This window comes from Pogoniulus pusillus, chromosome 27 (genome assembly GCF_015220805.1).
Source record: "Pogoniulus pusillus isolate bPogPus1 chromosome 27, bPogPus1.pri, whole genome shotgun sequence".
Taxonomy (NCBI): domain Eukaryota; kingdom Metazoa; phylum Chordata; class Aves; order Piciformes; family Lybiidae; genus Pogoniulus; species Pogoniulus pusillus.
In genome coordinates this window covers 17,546,920-17,567,772 of record NC_087290.1, presented here as the reverse complement: position 1 = coordinate 17,567,772, position 20,853 = coordinate 17,546,920, and the positions used below count along the sequence as shown (strand labels likewise).

General features: G+C 47.5%; 1 protein-coding gene across 3 annotated transcripts; it reads right to left on the bottom strand.

Annotated features, from left to right (window-relative positions):
* Positions 1 to 1,385: 1,385 nt before the first annotated feature.
* On the bottom strand, positions 1,386 to 20,151 carry MDM2 (MDM2 proto-oncogene). Of its 3 annotated transcripts, none has more exons than XM_064166700.1 (11): positions 19,698 to 20,151; positions 19,492 to 19,564; positions 17,641 to 17,715; positions 16,166 to 16,299; positions 15,950 to 15,999; positions 14,433 to 14,500; positions 13,787 to 13,880; positions 11,066 to 11,226; positions 9,998 to 10,153; positions 9,732 to 9,809; positions 1,386 to 7,625 (listed from the first exon to the last, which is right to left on the bottom strand). In XM_064166700.1, the coding sequence occupies exons 2-11, from the start codon at positions 19,558 to 19,560 to the stop codon at positions 7,053 to 7,055; spliced, it is 1,458 nt and encodes a 485-aa protein (XP_064022770.1). In that variant the 5' UTR covers positions 19,561 to 19,564; positions 19,698 to 20,151; the 3' UTR covers positions 1,386 to 7,052. The 3 variants fall into 3 exon arrangements, with proteins under 3 accessions (XP_064022770.1, XP_064022771.1, XP_064022772.1); XM_064166701.1 differs by having other exon boundaries at positions 11,066 to 11,223; XM_064166702.1 differs by lacking the exons at positions 16,166 to 16,299; positions 19,492 to 19,564; positions 19,698 to 20,151 and having other exon boundaries at positions 17,641 to 17,716.
* Between the last annotated feature and the right edge of the window lie 702 nt (positions 20,152 to 20,853).

Below are 20,853 nucleotides of genomic sequence, written 5' to 3'. Positions count from 1 at the left end.
AAGGACAGGGAACTGTTTGGAAGAGTCCAGCTCAGCCACAAAGATGCTGAAGGGAGTGGAACATCTCCCACATGAGGAGAGCCTGAGCGAGCTGGGACTGTGCTGCTTGGAGATGAGGAGCCTGAGGAGGAACTTCAGGAATGCTTATAAAGATGTACAGGTGAGTGCCAAGAGGCTGGAGCCAGGCTCTGCTGGGTGATGCCCAGTGCCAGCACAAGGGGCAATGAGTGGCAGCTGAGGCATAGGAAGTGCCATGGAAACAGGAGGGAGTTGGGGCTGTTCAACCTGGTGAGAAGGCGGCTCTGAGGTGACCTTATTGTGGCCTTGCAGTATCTTAAGGGGACCTACTAGAAAGCTGGGATGGGATTTTTCAGGCTATCAGGGAGTGACAGGAATGGGGGGAATGGAACAAAGCTGGAAATGGGGAGAGTCAGCCTGGATGTTAGGAAGAAATTCTTCAGCATGAGGGTGGTGAGAGCCTGGAATGGGCTGCCCAGGGAGGTGGTGGAAGCCTTATCCTTGGAGGTGTTTAAGGCCAGGCTGGATGAGGCTCTGGACAGGCTGATGTGGTGTGAGGTGTCCCTGTCCATGTGAGAGGGGTTTGAAACTAGATCCTTTTGGTCCCTTCCAACCCTGATTCTATGGAGGAAATATTTTCTCTGTGAGAGTGCCAGAAGCCTGGCACAGGCTGCCCAGAGAGGTTGTGGAGTCTCCCTCTCTGGAGATACTCTAAACCTGCCTGGACATGTTGCTGTGTGATCTGCTCTAGGTGCTCCTGCTCTGGCAGGAGGGTTGGAAAGGATGAGCTTTCAAGGTCATCTCAAACCCCTGACACTGTGTGAAATGAAATGTAAGCAGGTGCTGAAGGAGCACCTTGTTGGAAGCCCAGTGATAATCTGTGCCATATGGCAAAAAAGGCTAACTTGGGCTTCTGGAAGTGGCACTCCTTCAAGACAGAGCTGTGGAAACCCTCACTGGTGCCTCTGTGCTGTTGCTGGTTAAGTTCAGTATGGAACAGAACCACACAATTCTGAGTACTTTAACCTGGGTTAGTTCTAGCAATGGGTTTAGAGTGTTAGCTTCACAGACCATAGCTAACCCCTGTGCCAGGAGCTGCTTGGCACAGGCAGGGAGGTGCAGAGCCTAGTTTCTGTGCCAGCTGCACTCCCCAGGTTCCCCTAGCTGGGCTGTACTGTGTTCACAAAGCAGCAGGGGATTCTTTTGGTCTGGCCAGTTGCAAGCCAGCTTCAGGGGGGCCCTCCCCAGTCGAATAAAACCAAACCAAACAAAAATCAAGACAATTCTGTCTCACGGGATAAAAAGCTGCAGGAAAACCAAGGAGCAGAACAGATGACATGGAAAAAAAACCAACAACAAAAGAGGAATATATAAACAAATCTTTATTTAAAGCTCTTTTTTTCTTCCAATGCAACAATAGTACTCAGTTTCCTCAGAAAAGGAAACACTGGAAACAGAAAGACAAAGGCATGAGCCATAATTCTTCTCCTCGTGAGAGGAGCAATGCTCTGTGCAATTATTGGAGTGGCTATTTCAGTGGGGCCTGGCTGTGGTAGTTTGTGCAGTGGGCAGCTAGCAGGTAGGCAGTGTGACAGGGTCTTGAGAGCATCTTCATCTAGAAAGCATGGCAAACTTGCCTGGGGATTTCAGCTCCCCCTAACCCAGCCTGTTCAGTAGTTGTTGGGGCAGCTAGGTGCAGTCAGGCTTAAGAAAGTAAAAACTCTGCTCTTGGAAAAGCTATTTGTTAGGGGAGGAAACGTCCCTTCAGAATCAGGCTGATGAAGCAACTCAGAAGGGCAGACACCACCAAAGGTTACATCTGCAGTACAGAGACACACACTGCAGAGGAGCAGCCACTGGAAGCTTTCAGTGTGTGGGCTAGGTAAAACAAAAAGCACACATGAGCTAAAGCAGTACTTCAGTTGTGGTCTAAGTGCAACTGGTTGTTAAAAGACAGCTTAAGCCAAGACTTCAGAGAGGTTTTTTTCCCCTTTACATTGTTTGTGCAACCTGTAAAGGCCAAATAAGGAGCTCAAGAAAAGGCTTTGACTTGGATACAAAGGAGCTGGAGAATTTCAGCAATCGGGTGTGGATGATTCCCCACAGCAGACACCCCCCAGCCACATGGGACTTCTGATACTCCAGCAAAGCACTGGCCTTGGCAGCTGGGGGCACCACGGTGCAGGGGGGCAGCCGTGAAGAGGAGAAACACACTGCACAGTGTGCTGTAGGAAGTACAGAGGAGATCCTACAGGCACAGCTGCATCCACCTGCTGGCACTGTGGCACAGGTCTCAGCACTGCCCTGTTGCCAGTCGCCTAGATCTGCCCTTCAAAGCTCCTTCCTAGAGGGAAGCACCACAGCAAGTATCTCCTCTTAGGCCAAGTGCTGCAGATGCATCTTGCTGCTCCACACTGCATAAACTAACTGCTTGCTTACTTCTGAAGTTCTGCCCTAACGCAGCAGCAACAGCTTGAGGTTAAGATGGGCAAGAAAATGTCTTCACCTCTCTACTAATCCTTTACTAATTTCAGTTTCTCCAGGTGCATTATGCTTCTAGCAACTGTCTAATCTCTCCTTTTTAAAAGCACAGCTTTCTTGAAGCTCTTCTTCTTGCTGACAGCAGGAATGAGGACATTCTTTTGCCTCACGCTCATCTCTAGGGGGAGAAACCTGCCTGAAGTTTTTCAGGTGGCTTCCTACCCAACCCCAGACATTTTGGTGACAATGCCATTTAAACAACTTCACAGCACTTGGTGATAAAAGCTGTGCCAAAGTAATGCTTTGCAGTGGCTGACATTTTGAAGCACTTTAAGCCTAAGTCACCCTGCCAATGGAAGTGGCAGCCACAGCCCCCCCCCCGAAGCTCAGCATGGGGGCTACAAGTTTCTTCCAGTGTGCTCCTCAGCAACAGTAAAGCAGCCAAGGGCTGCTGCTCAGCAGAAAGCAGCACCTCTGCAAGGTGAATGTTCAACATCATCAGCACTCCAGCTGCTTCTGTTTCAGCTGAGCAAGGATTTTAGGAGGAGGAAAACAGCAGACTTCATGACCAATCAATCTGAAGTGAAGAGTCTAGCACTACAGGTTCTCAGATGCTTTACTACTTGACACTTTTAGCCCTCTGAAAAGAAACCACTTTGCCTCTAGTACTTCACTTTGCTTCCTTGGGTCAGGAGCTGGATTTCAATAGTAATAAATAGCTACACAGTGGGAAAAGAGTCATATTTAATCAAAGGTAGGTTTATTGTACTTTACAAAAGTGAGAGTTCTTGTAGCATCTGCACCTAACACCTAGTTGATGTACATGAAGGAACAAAGACTCTACTGTCACATTTTGTCAGCCTCCAGCCAGCCCTTCAACTGTCTTGGTCACAAAAACCATTGCCACCCCTTGCAAATTACCACTGAAACCTCTCACCACCTCTCTCACACCATCACCTCCAAGATAAGCAGCCCCAAGGAGCAGACAGCTGAGCTCCTTGGCCGTACTCAAAGGCATAAAAGCATTCCAAAGGCAAACAAACAGCACCAAAAACCTTTTCACTCTGCTGATGCTCTACCAGCCTCCATCCATCTCTATTTTTCTTCTAGGAGAAGGGAAAAACCCCAAAACCCAAACCCCAAAGACATAAATCCTCTTGTGCCTCTCTGAATATAACCTGAATCTTTACATGCTAGCTTCTTCACTCTTGTTCTTCTCTTGTGCCTGTGATTTAGCACACTGCACACTGATGTATCTACACACGTACCCAAGGAGACCAGTTCAATAAATTAAAGCTCAAAACACTTAACTGTAAGCACAGAAATATTTACAAACTGCAATAAATTAAGATTAAATTAAGGATCTCAAAAGGCATCAACGAGTAAGATCAATTCTCAGCTTCTGTACCATAAACTCCTGCTGAATTCTGTGCTGCTGCCCAGAAATGTGCTTATAGGCTGCAGAGCTCAAAGTGATAACCACCAGGGTGGTCAGCACCTGCTCTACACATGCCCAGCACAGAGGCAGACTCAGATTTCAGCCTTTTGGCTTAAGGGCTCATCCTGGCCTGAGGCTGGCCAAAGCTCTGGAGTGCTCTTCCCTGCCAGCATCTCTTACAAGGCCTGGAACAGACACTAACAGTCATCACTCCCTTCATTTTAAGCCATGCTGAGAAGGATAAACCAAACCCTATCCTGGCAGTTATTAAGCACTGTATGAAGTCAGAAAACAGAATTCCAAGCAATGATTCACTCTGACACAGCAGTCTGGGCACAGCTGCAGCAATCAGAATTAGCCATTTCCTCAGTACTGCGTGGAGGGTATCTCCAGGGCTGTTCTCCACAACAGAAACCGTGCCAGGCTGGTGCAACTCTGCATTTTTGTTCCTTAGGATGTGCTCTGCAGTACACTCTCAGCGTAACTTTTGCCAAAACAGAAGGTGTTACTAGGAGAGTCAATTGGCTCTGGAGCCAAATCCCAAAGCTGAGTGCCTGGGCACAGCAGAGATGGTTGCTCTGGCTGCATGTTGCCTTTCTGAGAGCTGCAGTACTGTTTTTAAATAGAGAGGCCACTTCAGGGGGCTGATTGGAAGGGAATGCCAAGAGTGGGGTGGTACAATCTGTCCCAGTAGGAAGTAGGTAAGAACAGCTGCTCTGTCAGAACCACAGTTACACAGCCACCAGTATAAAAAGGCAGCAAACTGGAGAATCAGCAAGAACCAGGAGACAACCTACAGGCAAAGCTTCCTAAGTACAGTCCCTTTGTTACCAGTGCTGTTCCTGGACACATCTACAAAACTCTCTCTCAGCTACAGACTGCAAGATGATCTCTTGTTTGGTTCTGATCTGCAGGTACCATGGAAAAGCCTTTGCCAGCTTCACTGCACTTTGGAGTTTACCAAACCAAAAAGCAGCAGTGTGAATTAAGACAGACAGCCACCTAGGAGATGCACCTCTACTGGCTGAGGCACTTAGTGCCATAGTTTAGTTAACTAGAAGGTGTTAGGTGATAGGTTGGACTCAATCTCATAAGTCTTTTCCAACCTGGTTAATTCTGTGATTCTGAACGAGGTAAATATCTGCCCAAAGGACTTTTCCACTTTAGGTTCAAGGATTATCAGAAGTCCCATCAAAAAGTTTCTACCAACAAAAAGAACTTCAGGACCTTCCGGCTACCTGCTGTCACTTTCCAAACAGCCAAGTCTGCAAGTAGGAATCTGAAGAAACATCCAAACCTGGCCTTTAGATCTTGTTTAGTAGAAGTGAACTATGGTGAGCTCAGATCTCTTAGTGCTTTTCCAGATTAGCTCCAACAAGACTGATGCTGAGAATTCAGATTTCACCTATTAAATAAATTCTTTGAAGGCCAAGTAACAACCCAGGCTTTACAAAGTCTCTCCTCTACAGCTCTAGGTCCTTCTCCTAGGTACTGCTGTGTCTTCCAGCTGTCTGAAGGCCTGATTTCCAGACACTTTATACCACAACAACTATGCCAGCTCTGACAAGAAGGTAGTTAACTGCAGTCAAAGCCCTTGCCTTAGCACACAGGCATCAGCAGTTTGATTACAGACCCATAAAATCCTTTTGGCTAGGAGAAAACCTTTAAAGGTCCTCTGGATTAATCTGTGGTGCTGTACTGGTGGAGTTCAAGAAGCTGTTTAACCTTGGCCTGCAGGAGATAACAGCACAATATCGGCTTTCAGGCCACAGCCTCATTCTTGGCACTCCCCTGACTACTTATTTGCCATTCTCTATTGGGCAGATGATCAGTCAAAATTTCAAAGGTGCTGAAACCAAACTCTTCCTCTTGTAGCTGGTTTTCCAAAGGAATAAATACAGAGACTCTACAGAGAGCAGCTCAGATGAGCCCTCTAACTGCATCCTGAAGATACCTGAACTTACAGAAACATCCTCAGGCTACCTATGTTGAACACAGCACAGAACTGAGTCAGTTAGCAGACTCCTTAAGAAAGGAACTGGCAAGTTCCACAAAGCTTTGGACACAGTACAGTAAGGAGACAAGAGCTGAAAGCAGTACAGGACAGGTCCAGTGAGAACAACCTTGAGTTAGCCAAACACCTTGCAGGGGATTTTCAGCGTTCTTGTGATACAGCTAAGAGCAACAGAAGTTGGAAGCACTACTGGGGTTAAAGAGGGCCCATGGGAACTAGAGCTACACAGCTTAGTTCTTCCTGCAGATGGAAGTGGACTTTTGTTTTCTTACTGGTTTTGTTCAACTGAATGTAGTGAGGAAGCTGCATGCTCTAACTGCTGACACCAAACAGGTGCAGGAAAAGAGGAAGGCTGTGCCCTAATATTGCCTGACTTGACATCACATAGCTTCTCCTTCCTTTCTCACCTGTTCAAGTCTCCTCTCATGCTACTAAAATCATCATCTGCCCAGTACAGACTTCCAAAGCCACAGTCAGTTTTGCTCAGGACATTTAAGAGACTGAACTCGGATCAAGGACTTCTCAGGACACACAGAGCCCTGAAGCTGACAATGCACACTCTAAAAAGAAGACACACAGCACCCTTTCCTGTTTCCCAAACATTAAATGATTTCCTATCACTCCTATTACCTCCTGGTAAGATCTCCCTTGGAATTTGGTTACTTGCAGGAACTTTGGGAATGAGGGAGACAAGATTCTGTTTATTTGTTTTATTGACTTATTCAGAGCCTGCTGCCTTCACCAAACAAATGATACTGGAATATGAGGAATCTTAGGAGAAGGAACTCCTCCTCTCCTAACCATTTGCTTTGGGGTTTTTAATGTGTGCATTTAATCCAGGAAAACAAATGTCACTAACTTGTATGGAACTGGAAAGACTTAGAGGAATCTGTTAGAACTGACAAACTGAGAAGGATTAAAGTCTTCACCTCTACTTCTGCACAACAGGCTACCCTCTTCACTCCAGTGCATTTCTTTCAGCCAATTACTTTTCATACCAAAGGTTAAAGAGACCCAAAATATGAATTTCCCCCTAAGCGTACAAAAATAGCTTCTTAATTCTCTCAAGCAGTTCCTGAAGTGCCTTTAGCTGCTTTCCACCTAACTAAAATAAGTTAGCACAATCATTTGGATGGGCTGCCTGCACACGGGACAGGGCTTGTTCCTCTTCTTCAGCTTCCTTGCACACGTGAAACAAGACATGAGGTGTCCTGTTTTGCCATGTACTATGCAGCCGTTCTTAGGCCTGCTCTGACATATAACACAGGGCTCAATGCTGGTAACAGGCAGACTGGATTCGGTGCCTTCTTCTTTGTCTAGCACCTCCCTCTTCTCAGGTTCCTTGAAGTCCTCCTGACTGCTACAAAACATGCTGCTTGATGTCGAGGGCTGGGAGTAATATTCACTCTCCTGGGAGTCAGAGATGTGTGCGGCTTTGTCCTTGCTCTCCTCCACAGCTGGCGGCTCTTTCTCCTCAGCTGGTTTCACTTTCTTGCCATCAGGAACATCAAAACCTTCTTCAGCTTCTAGAGGGAAGGAACTTTCTGATTTGCTCTTTTCCAATTTATCACTCTTTTCTTCTGGGAGCCAATCCTCACGAAGGGCCCAGCATCTGTGGCAGTGCCGTGGAAGCGGAGGATTCATTTCACTACATTCGGGACACTTCCAATAATCCTTTAGTGAATTAGAGGTTGGAACAATTTAAGCTACTTGGAAATCTCACAAGTGAAGTATTCAGAGATTATAAATGACTTATTACTACCAAAAGAGTTACCTTTGATGAGGCCTTGAGTGACCTGTTCTAGTGGGAGGGGTCCCTGCTTATGGCAAGGGGTTGGAACTGGATGAGCTTTAAGGTCCCTTCCAACCTAAACCATTCGATGAGTCTATAATTTAAATGTTCCCTGCAAGGTCTGGTCCCATTTTATAGTTCTAGATTCAAATAGCTTTGACTTTAAAATAACTCTCTGGTTTCTTTGTGATATAAGAGACAGAACAAGAATTATTTAATGGTTCTGATGCAAACTTGGAAGAAATCAAACCACAAGAGTTTTTAGAGGACCCCATGAAAAACTTCTCCCAAAGTGGTCACCATGAACATTGTTTTCAACAAAAGACTTCTGAAATGGGAACCACATAGGGCTGAAGGGACACTTAACCTGCAAGATGTTATTTAGTTTAAAATAGATGAAGCTGAAGAGAGACTTCATAGCTGTCTACAGCTACCTGAAAGGAGGCTGTGGAGAGGTTGGTGCTGGTCTCTTCTCACAGGTCTTTAGGGATAGAACAAGAGGGGAATGGCCTCAAGCTGCCACTGGGTAGGTTTAGACTAGATACTAGGAATGAGTGGTCAGGCATTGGAATTGGCTGCCCAGGGAGGTGGCGGAGTCCCCAAGCCTGGATGTGTTTCACGGTGCTCTGGCTGTGGTGCTTGGGGCTGTGGTTTAAGGTGCACCTTGTAGAGTAGGGATATGGGTTGGACTGTGTGATCCGGAGGGGTTTGCCAAGCTGCGATTCCGTGAGCTGCTGCTGCGCAAGACGGCCAGAGGAGGGCGCTCTGACACAGGAGCCGTGCAGAATGCAGCCCCGCAGCCATAACATTGCCTTACTGAGCAGAAGCCACTACCTCATTAAACACACGCTGCCCTCTGAAAGAGTAACGCATGCTGCGGGGGGCACAGGCACAGCAAACCCCCAAAAGAACTAAAATTTACTTAGAAGATTCAAGAAACTTTTTGCTCGAGTCCCAAGTGGCCAAGAAGGCCAACGGGATCCTGGGGTGCATAAAGAGGAGCGTGTCCAGCAGAGCAAGGGATGTTCTCCTCCTGCTCTACTCTGCCCTAGTGAGGCCCCACCTCAAACAGTGCATCCAATTTTGGGCTCCCCAGTTCAAGGGCAGGGATATACTGGACAGAGTCTAAGGGACAGCTACAAGGATGCTGAAGGGACTGGAGCACTGCCTGATGAGAGCCCTGGGGCTTAGTCTGCAGAGAAGGCTGAGAGGGGTTTTGATCAGTGGATATAAATAGCTGAGGGCTGGGGGTCAAGAAGAAAGGGACAGGGACAGCCTCTGCTCACTTGTGCCCTGCCATAGGACAAGGGGCAAGGGATAGAAACTACAGCACAGGAAGTTCCACCTGAACATGAGGAAGAACTTCTTGACTGTAAAGAGTTGACAGAGCCCTGGCACAGGCTGCCCAGAGAGACTGTGGAAGTCTCCTTCTCTGGAGCCTTTCCAGGCCTGTCTGGATGCGTTCCTGTGTGACCTGTGCTGGATTCTGTGGTCCTGCCCTGGCAGGGAAGTTGGACTGGAAGACCTCTGGAGGTCCCTTCCAACATCCTGTGAAATATTTTCATTTTACAGTCCTGTTCTGTACACACAATTGCCTTCATACCTGCCATCTACAGACTCCTTCCCTCAGGGTGGACAATGAAGCTACTATGATGTATTTCAAACATATATATGACTTTAAGTGTGGGGGTTTTTTTTCCATCTGTGCAAAAAAAAAACCCAGATAATTTCCTTCCATCAGGTCAGTGAAACCACAAAATGGTGGTGGAGTTTAATGAATTAGGAAGCTTAAGAAATTAAATAGAAGAAAATAATCAATGCTCCTTAATAATTACATGCTGACATGAAATCTTCAAGCAGACAAGGAAATGTCAATTTAGATCTGAAAGAAAATCAAATCAAATCACTGTACCAGTAGAATTCATCTCTACTCCTTCTGCTGTCAGTTTACCCAACTAACAATCTTTACCAGTCAAGATTTTACTCACAGCTAGAGAGATCTCTGGATCTTCATCAAAGGAATCAGCATCACTGTCTTCATCCTGGTAAATAGTCAGCTGATAGACCTGGTTTAAATAAACAGAAGGGTTAAAGTAACTGGGTTAGAATCACAGAATCAACCAGCTTGGAAAAGACCTCCAAGCTCATCCCTTCTCTTTTAAGGTCCAAACCATTCTATGGTTCTGTGATGTTTCCTTCCCACTTTCATCACCTCTTTAGTAAAAAAAAAATCCCAAGCAAACCAAACATGTACCTCATCATCTTCATCTGTGAGCTCCTGTCCTTCTTCATTATGGCTATAGTCTTCTGAATAAATAGACTCAACTTCAAACTCTACACTGAACTGGTCTGAAACAGAACTGTGGTCAAACCAATCAGAGTTTTCACTTAATGAACTGGCATCAAGATCCTGAAAAAAAGAGGAAGAAGGGACACATTTAGCCTCACCAGTCCACCTCCAGAACCACCGCTGTTAAGGTAACCTGTAAGCTAAAACTGAACTACTATTGAATTGGCTATGAAAGAAGTAGCAGCAGCTGCTGTTAGACAGAACATCTTTTATGAGACAAACGAAATTACAGGTGGCCAAAAATAAAGCCAGATCTGAAACCCTTTAGTTGGCTCCGTAGCCAACCAACAGCCACGTTGAGAACTGCAGCTGCTACTTCACAGAGGCTCTCCTGCAAGTGAAAGAACAGATGCAAGATGTCTTTCATCTGTGTCATTACATTCTCTATTCTCAACTTTGCTGCCCTTAAATCTGCAAGAGTGCAGATGCAGCACGAGTCCTGTCAATCCAGAGTACAGTATACGACTAGGAGCAGTTAAGTTTGTGACTTAGACCTAACCACAGCTAATCTGCCTCAGTCCTTGCTGAAAACAACAACAGACCACAGTGAAGGCTTGGAAAATGAATACAGCTTCTCCTCAAGGCACTAGCAGGTCTCATTCCTAAAGCTCTATTTGAGCTACCAGTTCTTCTAAGTTGAGGACTGTCTGCGACTGCTTTTCTTCTCTCAGCATTCTAAGAACTACTTTATGTTGAAACACAAATCATATGAGGCTTTCTCCCCCCACTCCCAACACTTTGCCAAGCAGGAAGAATCAGGTTTGAAAAACAATAATCAAAACTAATTACTTCAACCCAAATCCCTTCAGCTTTAATCAGCAGATGTATGAAAGACCCCACTCCACCCACGCACCAACTTCTCTTTCAACTTCTTTTCTTTCCTCAGACCCTGCAGCTTTTAATGGAGGGCAGGATGTTTTAAGAAGCCTCTTTAAGGATCTGTACCACAAAAAAATCTCTGGTTTGACTTACAGGAATGGAAAGAGAATCTGTTGAATCACTGCTGTTGCTTCTCTCACGGCACAGGCCACTGACCACACACCAGGAGAGACTTTCATCAAAGGTCAGCGAAATGCTGTCTGATTTGTGGCGTTTTCTTCTCTCACTGTGCACATCATCTGAAGAATCTTCTTCTGGGCACATCCAGCAATTTTGGTTAGTCAAAAACCAAACCCCCAACATCTAGGCTATGTTCACATTTCAGTGTTCTTAACAGAAGTTTAAAACCTCATTGACTGACATAGGAATTTCAAGGAAAATAAAGTCATTTTGGTATTGTTTTATGGGGAAGGAACCAAAATCTTATTTAGGAAAGACAAATGCAGAGAAACATGAAATGTTTATAGGATCACAGAGTGGTTTAGGCTGGAAGGGACCTCAAAGCTCAGCCAGTTCCAACCCCCGCCATAGGCAGGGATACCTCTCACTAGAACAGGTTGCTCAAGGCCTCATCCAACCTGATCCTGAACACCTCCAGGGAGGTTGTGGAGCACAGAAGCACAGAATGGGATCCCTGAATTCAGCAGGGATGCAAACTTTTGAGAGGGCTTCTGAATTCAGCAGGGAGAGAGAGAGCAACTAGCTCCCAGGTTACGCTGTACAAAGGACCTCACGCCATGCAAGGCAAGTTCAGGTTCAAGTCTCAGACACCTTGACAAATCTATCAGCCAAGAGATTCACTGTATGTAACTGCATTTACTTGACAGGATTTTTGTAACAAACCATTAGGACTCTCACCACACACTAGCAAGAGAATCTTCACGGCCTACTGTGTAAAAACTGCTCTCAGAAAGCATTGCTTTAAGCTTGGTTTGCAGGCAAAACCACACAATGCTTTTTAAAACCATCACGTTTCAAAACATCCACCCACAGCAGCGTGAGGGAGTAGGAGAGCACTTTAGGGGTAGCTGAGTCCAAGTTCAGCTCCACTGACTTTTAGAGTGTTTGGCAAGAAATGACTTTATCAAAAAAGGTGTTGCAAAGTCAGGATGGAAGTGGAGTGAAAACTTCTCCTGAGGCACTGACAACTTGGTTCAACAGAGCTCAGTAAGAGCCTGCTGCCTCTCTAGGTGTGCCTTCTGCAACCACCCACAGAATCACACAATGTCAGGGGCCAGAAGGGACCTCAAAAGCTCATCGAGTCCAACCCCCCTGCCAGAGCAGGATCTCCTAGAGCAGATCACACCCTCTACTGCCCAGCTTCTCCCTTGCCTTGCAAAAACCACACCCTGACAATCCACAAGTCTTCAGGTCTTGAATCTTTCAAGGTAAAAGAAAGAAGAACAAAACACTTGTACATACTTTGAGACTTCTCTTACTTTCCCTTGGTGCTTCTTGGCTCAGCCCCTCTCTTTTTCTTTTTTCCGCCCCGAGAGCCCCACCAAATTTGGTGCCCCCAGGCCCAAGGGTTGCTCCTGTCCATCGTTGTCCTCATTTAGTTGTCATGGCTCCATGCTGTACTGATATTGTACCACCACAAGGTGTCTATTACACTATATAAACGGCTCCCAAGGAGCAGCTACCATCCCAATTTAACAAGAATAGTGGTTTTAAAAGGAAGATTTCCTATAAATTAGAAAAAAAGTGTATATAAAAACACTATGTTAAAAGAACCTTTAAGGTTGTAACAGACTAACAAACGGGTGCAAAGGCAAGAGTTAATCATCAAACCTACAATAAGTAAGCACAACACAGGCCCTTACGTGCTCTGGGTCATGCCTAAATATTCCAGGTTATGATACTTAACCAAGACTTTCCATCCCTTCAGCAGTTTGTTACAACATTAAAATGTTCTTTTAATGTAGTGCAAACCGCTCAGCAATGCAGCACAAATTCCAGACTGTCTCACATAACAGTGGCCTATGAGGAACAAAAAGAAGAACCCAAAAAAAACTACCTGAGGAACTGCAAAAAAAAAAATGTTCCTGAGGAACTGAAGGAAAAAGGAAGTTCAGTGCAGTGACAAAAGGTTCTCACTGCCCAGGCTGTCAGGTAACAGAAGTGATGGAACAAACACATGTAAGATTTCCACAGTGCTGTATTGAAGTAGGACTGCAGAGGACACTTCCCAACCTTGGTGATACTGTGATACTGTGATACTGTGTGACTTGTTCAGCTCTATGCTGTAGTTTTGCTATCAGAAGAACCAGTCTGTGTTCTCAAGGTGTGTTTGTCAGTGATTACTGAGTAACCATGACAAAGCTGCTTAAGCCACCAGGTGTTTTTAAAAGTGGTTAAAGAAGTGCTTGGTCAGGAAACTAAACAGATCCAAAACCATCCTGCTAGCAGAACTCTGATGTCTGTCACCAATTAAAATCCAATGGAATCTGGTTTTGGAGGCCTAGTAGAATGTGAAATCTTGTGGCTGCCTAGGACTGAATTTGACTGCATCAGTCTATCATTAAAAAAAACATTCTCATCCTCAAGACAAAACAAGTGATGATGTCCTACTGATGTGAACAAGTTTAACAAGCCTGTGGAACAAGTTATGCCATCATCTTCCTATCAGTTCTGGAGATGTAATATGAGACTGGAGCAATGCCAGGCATCTTGAATTTTTTCCAGTCTGAACATTTTGTTTCAGATAAGCAGAGAAACATAAGTAGCATTTGTCAGGATCTTTCAAAAGTAAGGCAGCAGAATGCGTTTTTCTTCCTTAAGGCTGAAAGCTCTGCATCATAAATCTGCACATACCAGATTCACTGTGTGTCCTCCTCCTAGAAGATGTAGCTGGCCGTGAAGCTGTGGTTGGTGAAGCCTGCTTCTCTTCCAGCCCTTGCATAGATTCCTGGTTAACAGAAATACCAAGTTAGCCTGAGCATAAATATGATGAGGTAAAGGCCAGAATCAACTAAATGCATCTAAACCTTTAAGGCTATCACACAAAACTGAAGAGGATTTACACAGAATATCAGTGGTTGGAAGGGACCTTCAGAGATCATCCAGTCCAACCCCTCTGCCAAAGCAGCATCACCCAGGGGAGTCCACACAAGAATGCATCCAGCTGGGTCTGGGAAGCCTCCAGAGGAGACTCCACAACCTCTCTGGGCAGCCTGTTCCAGGGCTGTCCCCTTCAATGTAAAGAAGTTTCTCCTCATGTTGAGGCAAAACCTTCTCTGTTCCAGCCTGGATCCAATGCTCCTTGGCTCCTTGCTTCTGACCACCCAAAAGAGCTTGGCCTCCTCCACTTGACCCCCACCCCTCAGCTATTGATAGACATTGCTCAGACTCCCTCTCAGCCTTCTCTTCTCCACGCTGAACAGCCCCAGGGCTCTCAGTCTCTCTCCACAGGGGACATCACAGAACAATTCATTACAAGGAAGGGGAAAAAAAAAATCACCTTAAGAACATTTTCTTCTTGGAGCTGAAATCTGCTATCATCCTCAGGTGTGTCAGCAAGGGTACAGTCTGAAACCAAACCCAGAAAGATAAAAGCAGGAAAAATAATTACTTTGGGGTTCAAAAACATTAGAGCAATAGGAGAGGACTGAACTGCAGACAGAATGTCATTCTGCAACAACAGAACACCAATTTGCTTTTCAGGTGTGTGCAGCACTTTCCCTGTAATGCTACTGAAGGGGGAAACTGGAGAAGAAACCTCAACTGCAAAGATGCTCCAAACTCTCTTATTGAGTGCCTTCACACCAAGGCTGTGCATTAGCTGGAATTCTGCAGATGTGTAAGAATACAGGCAGGAAATATTTGGCACTTCTTCCTTTCCAAAGGACATTTTCCTAGCTGTCACTTTATGGGAAAGCTGAATTGAGAGGATGCACAAGAAAAATTAACTGTAAACTATATATGCTTACTGCCAGGCAGACCCTGCACTGACAAATTATCTTTCAAGAAAAGAACTTGAGAGGCATATTTGCAAGCATAATAAGGGATAACAAAGAGAGCATTTTCCCCTTCTTCAGCAGCTGAACACTTGCCTTTAGGAACAACTGGAAACAAAGGGAATTGTAACATGGATTTAGAAGAGAATTTGCAAAGTGGCTTCCATTGTTTTGACTTCTGGTTCTTATTATTAGTCAACAATCACAGCTATACTGAGTATTTTTACACTACAGGGAAGATGGCAGCGTGTTGCAATTCTCCACTTAGGGAGTGGCTATCCACAGAGTTAGAAGGAAGCTACCTTTGTAAGCAGGCAGACATTTAAAACCAAGATAGCTGAGGGTGACCAGTTCTAAATGCACCCCAGGTGGAGACTGGAAAATGAAACCACAACACTAACAAAAGGAATAAAAAAGAGGCATTTGTTCTGACTTCACTGCTGGCACAAGTTTAAGAAGCAAACTTCTCTTACTACAAACTGTGCTGTTGTCAAGGGCTTTATCTGCAAGAAATACAAATTACTTCATTTTTTTATTTACTCCTCTTGTGCTGAGCTCTGTTTTGGTTCTGATTTGACAAAAATCACCCAAATGCTATCCAGATTTTTTTTCCTCCCTCACAAGAAACAGTGTTTGCTTTGAGTCACTGGTTATGACTGCTCTGGACAGTAGTGTGGAAGGCTAACTAGCCAGTTATGGGGAGACTGACATTATCATAGAAGCAACCAGGTTGGAAGAGACTTCCAAGCTCATCCAGGCCAACCTAGCACCCAGTCCTGTCCAATCAACCAGACCATGGCACTAAGTGCCTCATCCAGGCTTCGCTTGAATGCCTCCAGGGACAGCAACTCCACCACCTCCCTGGGCAGCCCATTCCAATAGCAAATCACTCCCCCAGTAGGCACTTACAGCAAAGTGCAACCTGTCTCTTTCTAGCAAAGCCATCCAAGGTGCACTACTGTGAGCTCTATTTTCCCTACTACTCTTTCCTGAAACACAAGCTCCTCCCAAACTAGCTTACCTTGTTGATTGATTGCTATCAGATTTCTGGATATCATTGAATATAGTCTCCTTAGGTGGGGATAAAGAAAGAGATGTTGCAAGTTAGGCACATGTCATGATAAAAGACAGCTTACCATTTTTGAAGGTGTAAAGAGTTTTAAAACACCATACTCATTATTCTTCATTATTTCACAAACAGACTCTCAGGGAAGAAAAAAACACAATCCCATTTTACCTGTGTTCTTTTACTGAAAAACTGGTTACTCCAAATAAATCCCCCAGGAGATCATTTGCACAGTGTACAATATGTTGCTGTTTTTCATCATACAATTGCTTAGACATAATATATTGTCCAAGATAGAATATTACCTGTAAAATAATAACAGAGACAGACATTAAATATATAGGTTCTGTTGTTTCCAGTTGAAGAGAAATTACATTACATTCCTGGAGATTTGCTCTTCTCCCTTTACAGAAGCACAGCACCATGCAGGCTGGCAAAGCCTCTCAGGATCACCAAGGCCAACCTAGAACCCTACTCTACAGGATTCACCTTAAACCATAGCCCCAGGCACTACAGCCAAACCACCCTGAAACACATGCAGGGTGGGTGACTCCACCACCTCCCTGGGCAGCTCATTCCACTCCCTGACCACTCTCTCCCTGAAAAACTTTTTCCTAATGTCCAATCTCCCCAGCCTCAGCTTGAGGCCATTCCCCCTTGTTCTGTCTCCAATTGCCTGTGAGCAGAGCCCAGCAGCAGCCTCCCCACAATGTCCCTTCAGGTAGCTGCAGACAGCCATGAGCTCTGCCCTCAGCCTCCTCTGTTTCACACTAACCATCCCCAGCTCCTTCAGTTGCTTCTCATCAGATTTATTCTCCAGGCCTTTCCCCAGCTTTGTTGCCCTCCTCTGAACCCTCTCCACCACCTCCACATCTCTCCTGTATTGGGGTGCCCAAAACTGAACACAGCACTCAAGGTGTGGCCCCTCACTAAAACCGAGTCCAAGCAACAACCACATCCCTGCTCCTGCTGGACACAGCATTTCTAATCCCACCCAGGATGCCACTGGCTTTCTTGGCAACCCGGGCACACTGCTGGCTCATCTTCAGCTCCTGTCTATTACAACACCCAGATTACCTTAAACTCTGGGGCTTTTTAATTTGGAGAAGACTGAGAGAGGATCTAATAAACGGGTATAAAAAGATGAGGGCTGGGGCTCAGGGAGGGACAGCCTCTGCTCACTTGTGCCCTGCCACAGGACAAGAGGCAAGGGATGGAAACTGCAGCACAGGAAGTTCCACCTCAACATGAGGAAGAACTTCTTGAGTGTAATGGTGACAGAGCCCTGGCACAAGCTGTCCAGAGAGGTTGTGGAGTCTCCTCCTCTGGAGCCTTTCTAGCTCTGCCCAGATGTGCTCCTGTGCGACCTACGCTAGGTTCTCTGCTCCTGCTGTGGCAGAGGGGTTGGACTGGAAGCTCTCCAGTGGTCCCTTCCAACCTCTAACATCCTATGGTTCACCAAGTAGATCTGCTACTGTAGTGACCACTGGGTAATTCTGTTCAGCTTTTGAAAATCTTGCTAACCACCACCTAACAAGTCAGACCTTGCCTCAGTATCTTCTAGGCAAGCTGTGAACTACACTGTGCCCATGCACTAAAAATGGAAGAACAATTCACCTCCATTCACTGTAATCACAAATTCTCACCTCCTTCATAGTAAAAGTGTCCTTCTCCGCACCAGCTAGCTTTAACAACTTCAGCAGCAGGGGCTTTGGCTTAACCTGTGTAAACAAAACCAGTATGCACCAATTACCAAACAGAACACTGATTTATGCAGGTTGGCTTCCTCCTCCATTAATCCCACATACACACCCTCAACAATATTAAAACCTATATTCAAGCTTTTAACTCAAGTTAAACTTACAGTAACATGAAGCAAATCATACTAAACTTTTTGTACCCCATCAATCTCAGTTCAAACCCCCACTACCAGATACAGATCCTGAACTAGAGCTAAAGGATTCATTTGGTAGTTCCAAGTACAGGTCTGTCTCCTGGGGAGTTTGGCTTTGCTCCTTTAGTCCTAACAGTGGCTCCCACAGTGGAGGAAGGCACAAAGACCATCGCGACTGTCAGCTCCAGACTGCAGCCACAAAGCACACCACGGGTCCGCCTCTTTCCTAGTCTCTTCCTGTGACACTTTCTAGGGAAGGCTGCAGCTTTGCGTTTGCCAGCTGGCTGCTTTTTATCTCTGACCTTTCCTCAGCTGGGAAGCACACTCTGTCCTTTCCACCTTAATGTCAAACTCTGCTACTTCCCCAACAGCCTCCCACCCACTGTCCCGGCACACTTATAATCTGCAGTCATTTTTTGACTATTTCCAAGGCAAAGGAGGGAAAAGTTAAAAACTAAATGAACAAAAGCTCCTTCCCTCCTTGCTTTTTGTTTGGTTTGGGTGTTTTTTTCTGACCAGAGCACAGTCTTGATCCCATTCACTGCAGTGTTCCACAAGCAGCTGTGCCAGCGCAGAAGATGAGAAACCACTGCAAAAGGCTGCCACGAGGGTAAAGGAAACCCCTGTAGAGCCACTAATGGTTCCCAGCAGAGTCTGGTTTAGTATTGCCACGTAAACCAGTATCATAACCACTCTAAGAACTGGCTAGTATTTAGCTATCCCAATTTATTCTCGAAAATAAGAGAAAACCAGAAAAGAAACACTCCATAGGAAAAGCATGAACAGAATATAACGGGACAGGAAAGAAACGCTTAAGTGAAGGGGGTAGGGAGACCTCAATTGCATTTCAAACTTTCTGCTAAGCCAAACGTTCAGCTTTAGCGTGTTCACAAGAGATGAAGCTTCAAGAATCACAGACAGTGAGACCGACAAGCAAGCTGTGGAAAACGTTAGATGTCCGTTCACTCGTTCCTAAGTACTCAATCACTCAGCACACGGAAAGTGTTAGCTTCATAAAAGGAGCAAACAGCAACTTACTGAGCTACTCATGTCAGCTAAGCATAGGAAGGAACAGTTTCAGATCTCTCAATCCACAACTAAACTCACGAGTTCAGATACCTTTTACTCTCTCTCCCTCTCCTTTTACCCTCCTTCAGGTACATCCTGATCTGACAGCAGAGAGCATCACTTCGAAAACGGGGGGAAATAAAATCAACTTTTAACAGCCTGCTGTTACCCTGCCACAAAAATAATCCAGTTCGACCACCGGTTTACATATGCCATTTTAACTCACTCCTTGGTGTAATACACAGGCTTCCATCCTCAGGATACTTACCATGACCAGAAGATCTTCCCCATTAAAAGAAAGGAAAGTGAGCATCAAAGGTCTCCAGGAAATTGCCTAGACCTAAACCATCACCCCCAACTCAACCACGAATGGCAAAGATTTGCTTCACAATTAGAGGCTCAGAGAGGGACCATCTTCGCCGGATTTCCTGGCTTTGCTCCAGCCATCACTGGAGGATCGAAGCAGCTCTCCTGAATTAGCAGCTCGAAGCTGCAAACCCCACCACAAACTCGCGCGTCCAGCAGTTTTACTGACCAGCGCCTCTTGCTCCGAAGCGGTGCCAGGAGCGGCGTCCGTGAGCGAAGACATCTTGGTATTGCACATCTGCCTGCAGTTAAAGCGGGGGAAAACGCTCGCACGGCGGAGCACAGCGACACGTCCTGGGCTTCCCCCGCCCGCCAGAGACGGCTCGGGGCAGGGGAACCCCGCAGCGCTCCGCGGCCCCAGCAGCGCCCACTCACCTCAGCGCCCGCGTCCAACCCACACGCTGAGCTCCGGCAGCAGGCAGCTGGGCCGAGCCGGGCCGGGCTCTTATATAGCGCTGCCAAGAGGCAAGTCGGGGCTTAGCTCCTCCGCCGGCCGCGGCCCGACATGCCTGAGCATGACCAGCAGCGGCGGCGCTGCCCAGTCACCGCGGGGCCGAGGCGGGGCGCGGGCCGACGCTGACTCACCGCAGTCGCCAAAACCGGGGGGGGGCTGGCGGCGGGGCCGCCAAGAAACGGCTCAGTCTCTGTTACAGCCTCCTGCGCAGCGCCGAGCTCGCTCCTTCTCTCCGCCAGCACAAGACGCGGCGCTCCCCGCAGCGCCCAGGCCCCGAGCGAGCGCCCGGCCGCGGTCCAGCCGCCCCTCCCCCAGCGCCGGGCCGCAACGCTCGAAAGGCGAGCCCCCAGCGGCGCCTCGGCCGGCCCCGGGCGGGCCCTCGGCCGCTGCCCCGAGCGAGCCGCGACCCCCGCGCCACGAGCCGCGACCCCCGCGCCACGAGCCGCGCCCGCTCTGCCGCCCGGCCCTGGCAGCGCCGCGGCCCTAGCACGCCGCAGCGCGCGCTGCACCCAACGGCGCCATCTTGGCGGCCGCACGGCGCGGCCCGACCGTCTCTGCAGCGCCCCCTAACGGGCTGGGGGCAACGGCCGCGCCGCTCGCCGGCAGCGGGGCAACGGCCCGGCAGCGGGGCAACGGCCCGGCAGCGGGGCAACGGCCCGGCAGCGGGGCAACGGCCCGGCAGCGGGGCAACGGCCGCGCCGCTCACCGGCAGCGGGGCAACGGCCAGGCAGCGGGGCAACGGCCGCGCCGCTCACCGGCAGCGGGGCAACGGCCCGGCAGCGGGGCAACGGCCGCGCCGCTCAGCGGCGGCCCTGGGCCGGGCGGGGCTGTTGAGCCGGAGGGGCCTGCCAGGCCCAGCGGCCGCACGGAGTGGGGACCGCGCGGAACAGCGGTGACCGGGGGAAGGACACGCAGGGCGAAGGCCTGGCAGCAGCAGGCACTGTGAGACTACCGCCGGCGGCCTGCAGGGAAGGAGGAGGTTCGAGCAGTGCTCTGCGGCCACGGCTCGCTGGGGTTGTCGCAAACAAACCATGTTGTCGTTTGCGGACGTGAGTCGTTGAGAGACAGCGCTGGAAG

Bases quoted from the DNA above. Each gene is read 5' to 3' on its own strand.
- MDM2 (XM_064166700.1), bottom strand. From the start codon at position 19,560: ATGTGCAATACCAAGATGTCTTCGCTCACGGACGCCGCTCCTGGCACC. The intron at 10,154-11,065 runs GTAAGTCAAACC...TCTTTTTTTCAG, and splicing joins CAGATTCTCTTTCCATTCCT to GATCTTGATGCCAGTTCATT. The intron at 9,810-9,997 runs GTACATGTTTGG...TATTTAAACCAG, and splicing joins TCACAGATGAAGATGATGAG to GTCTATCAGCTGACTATTTA.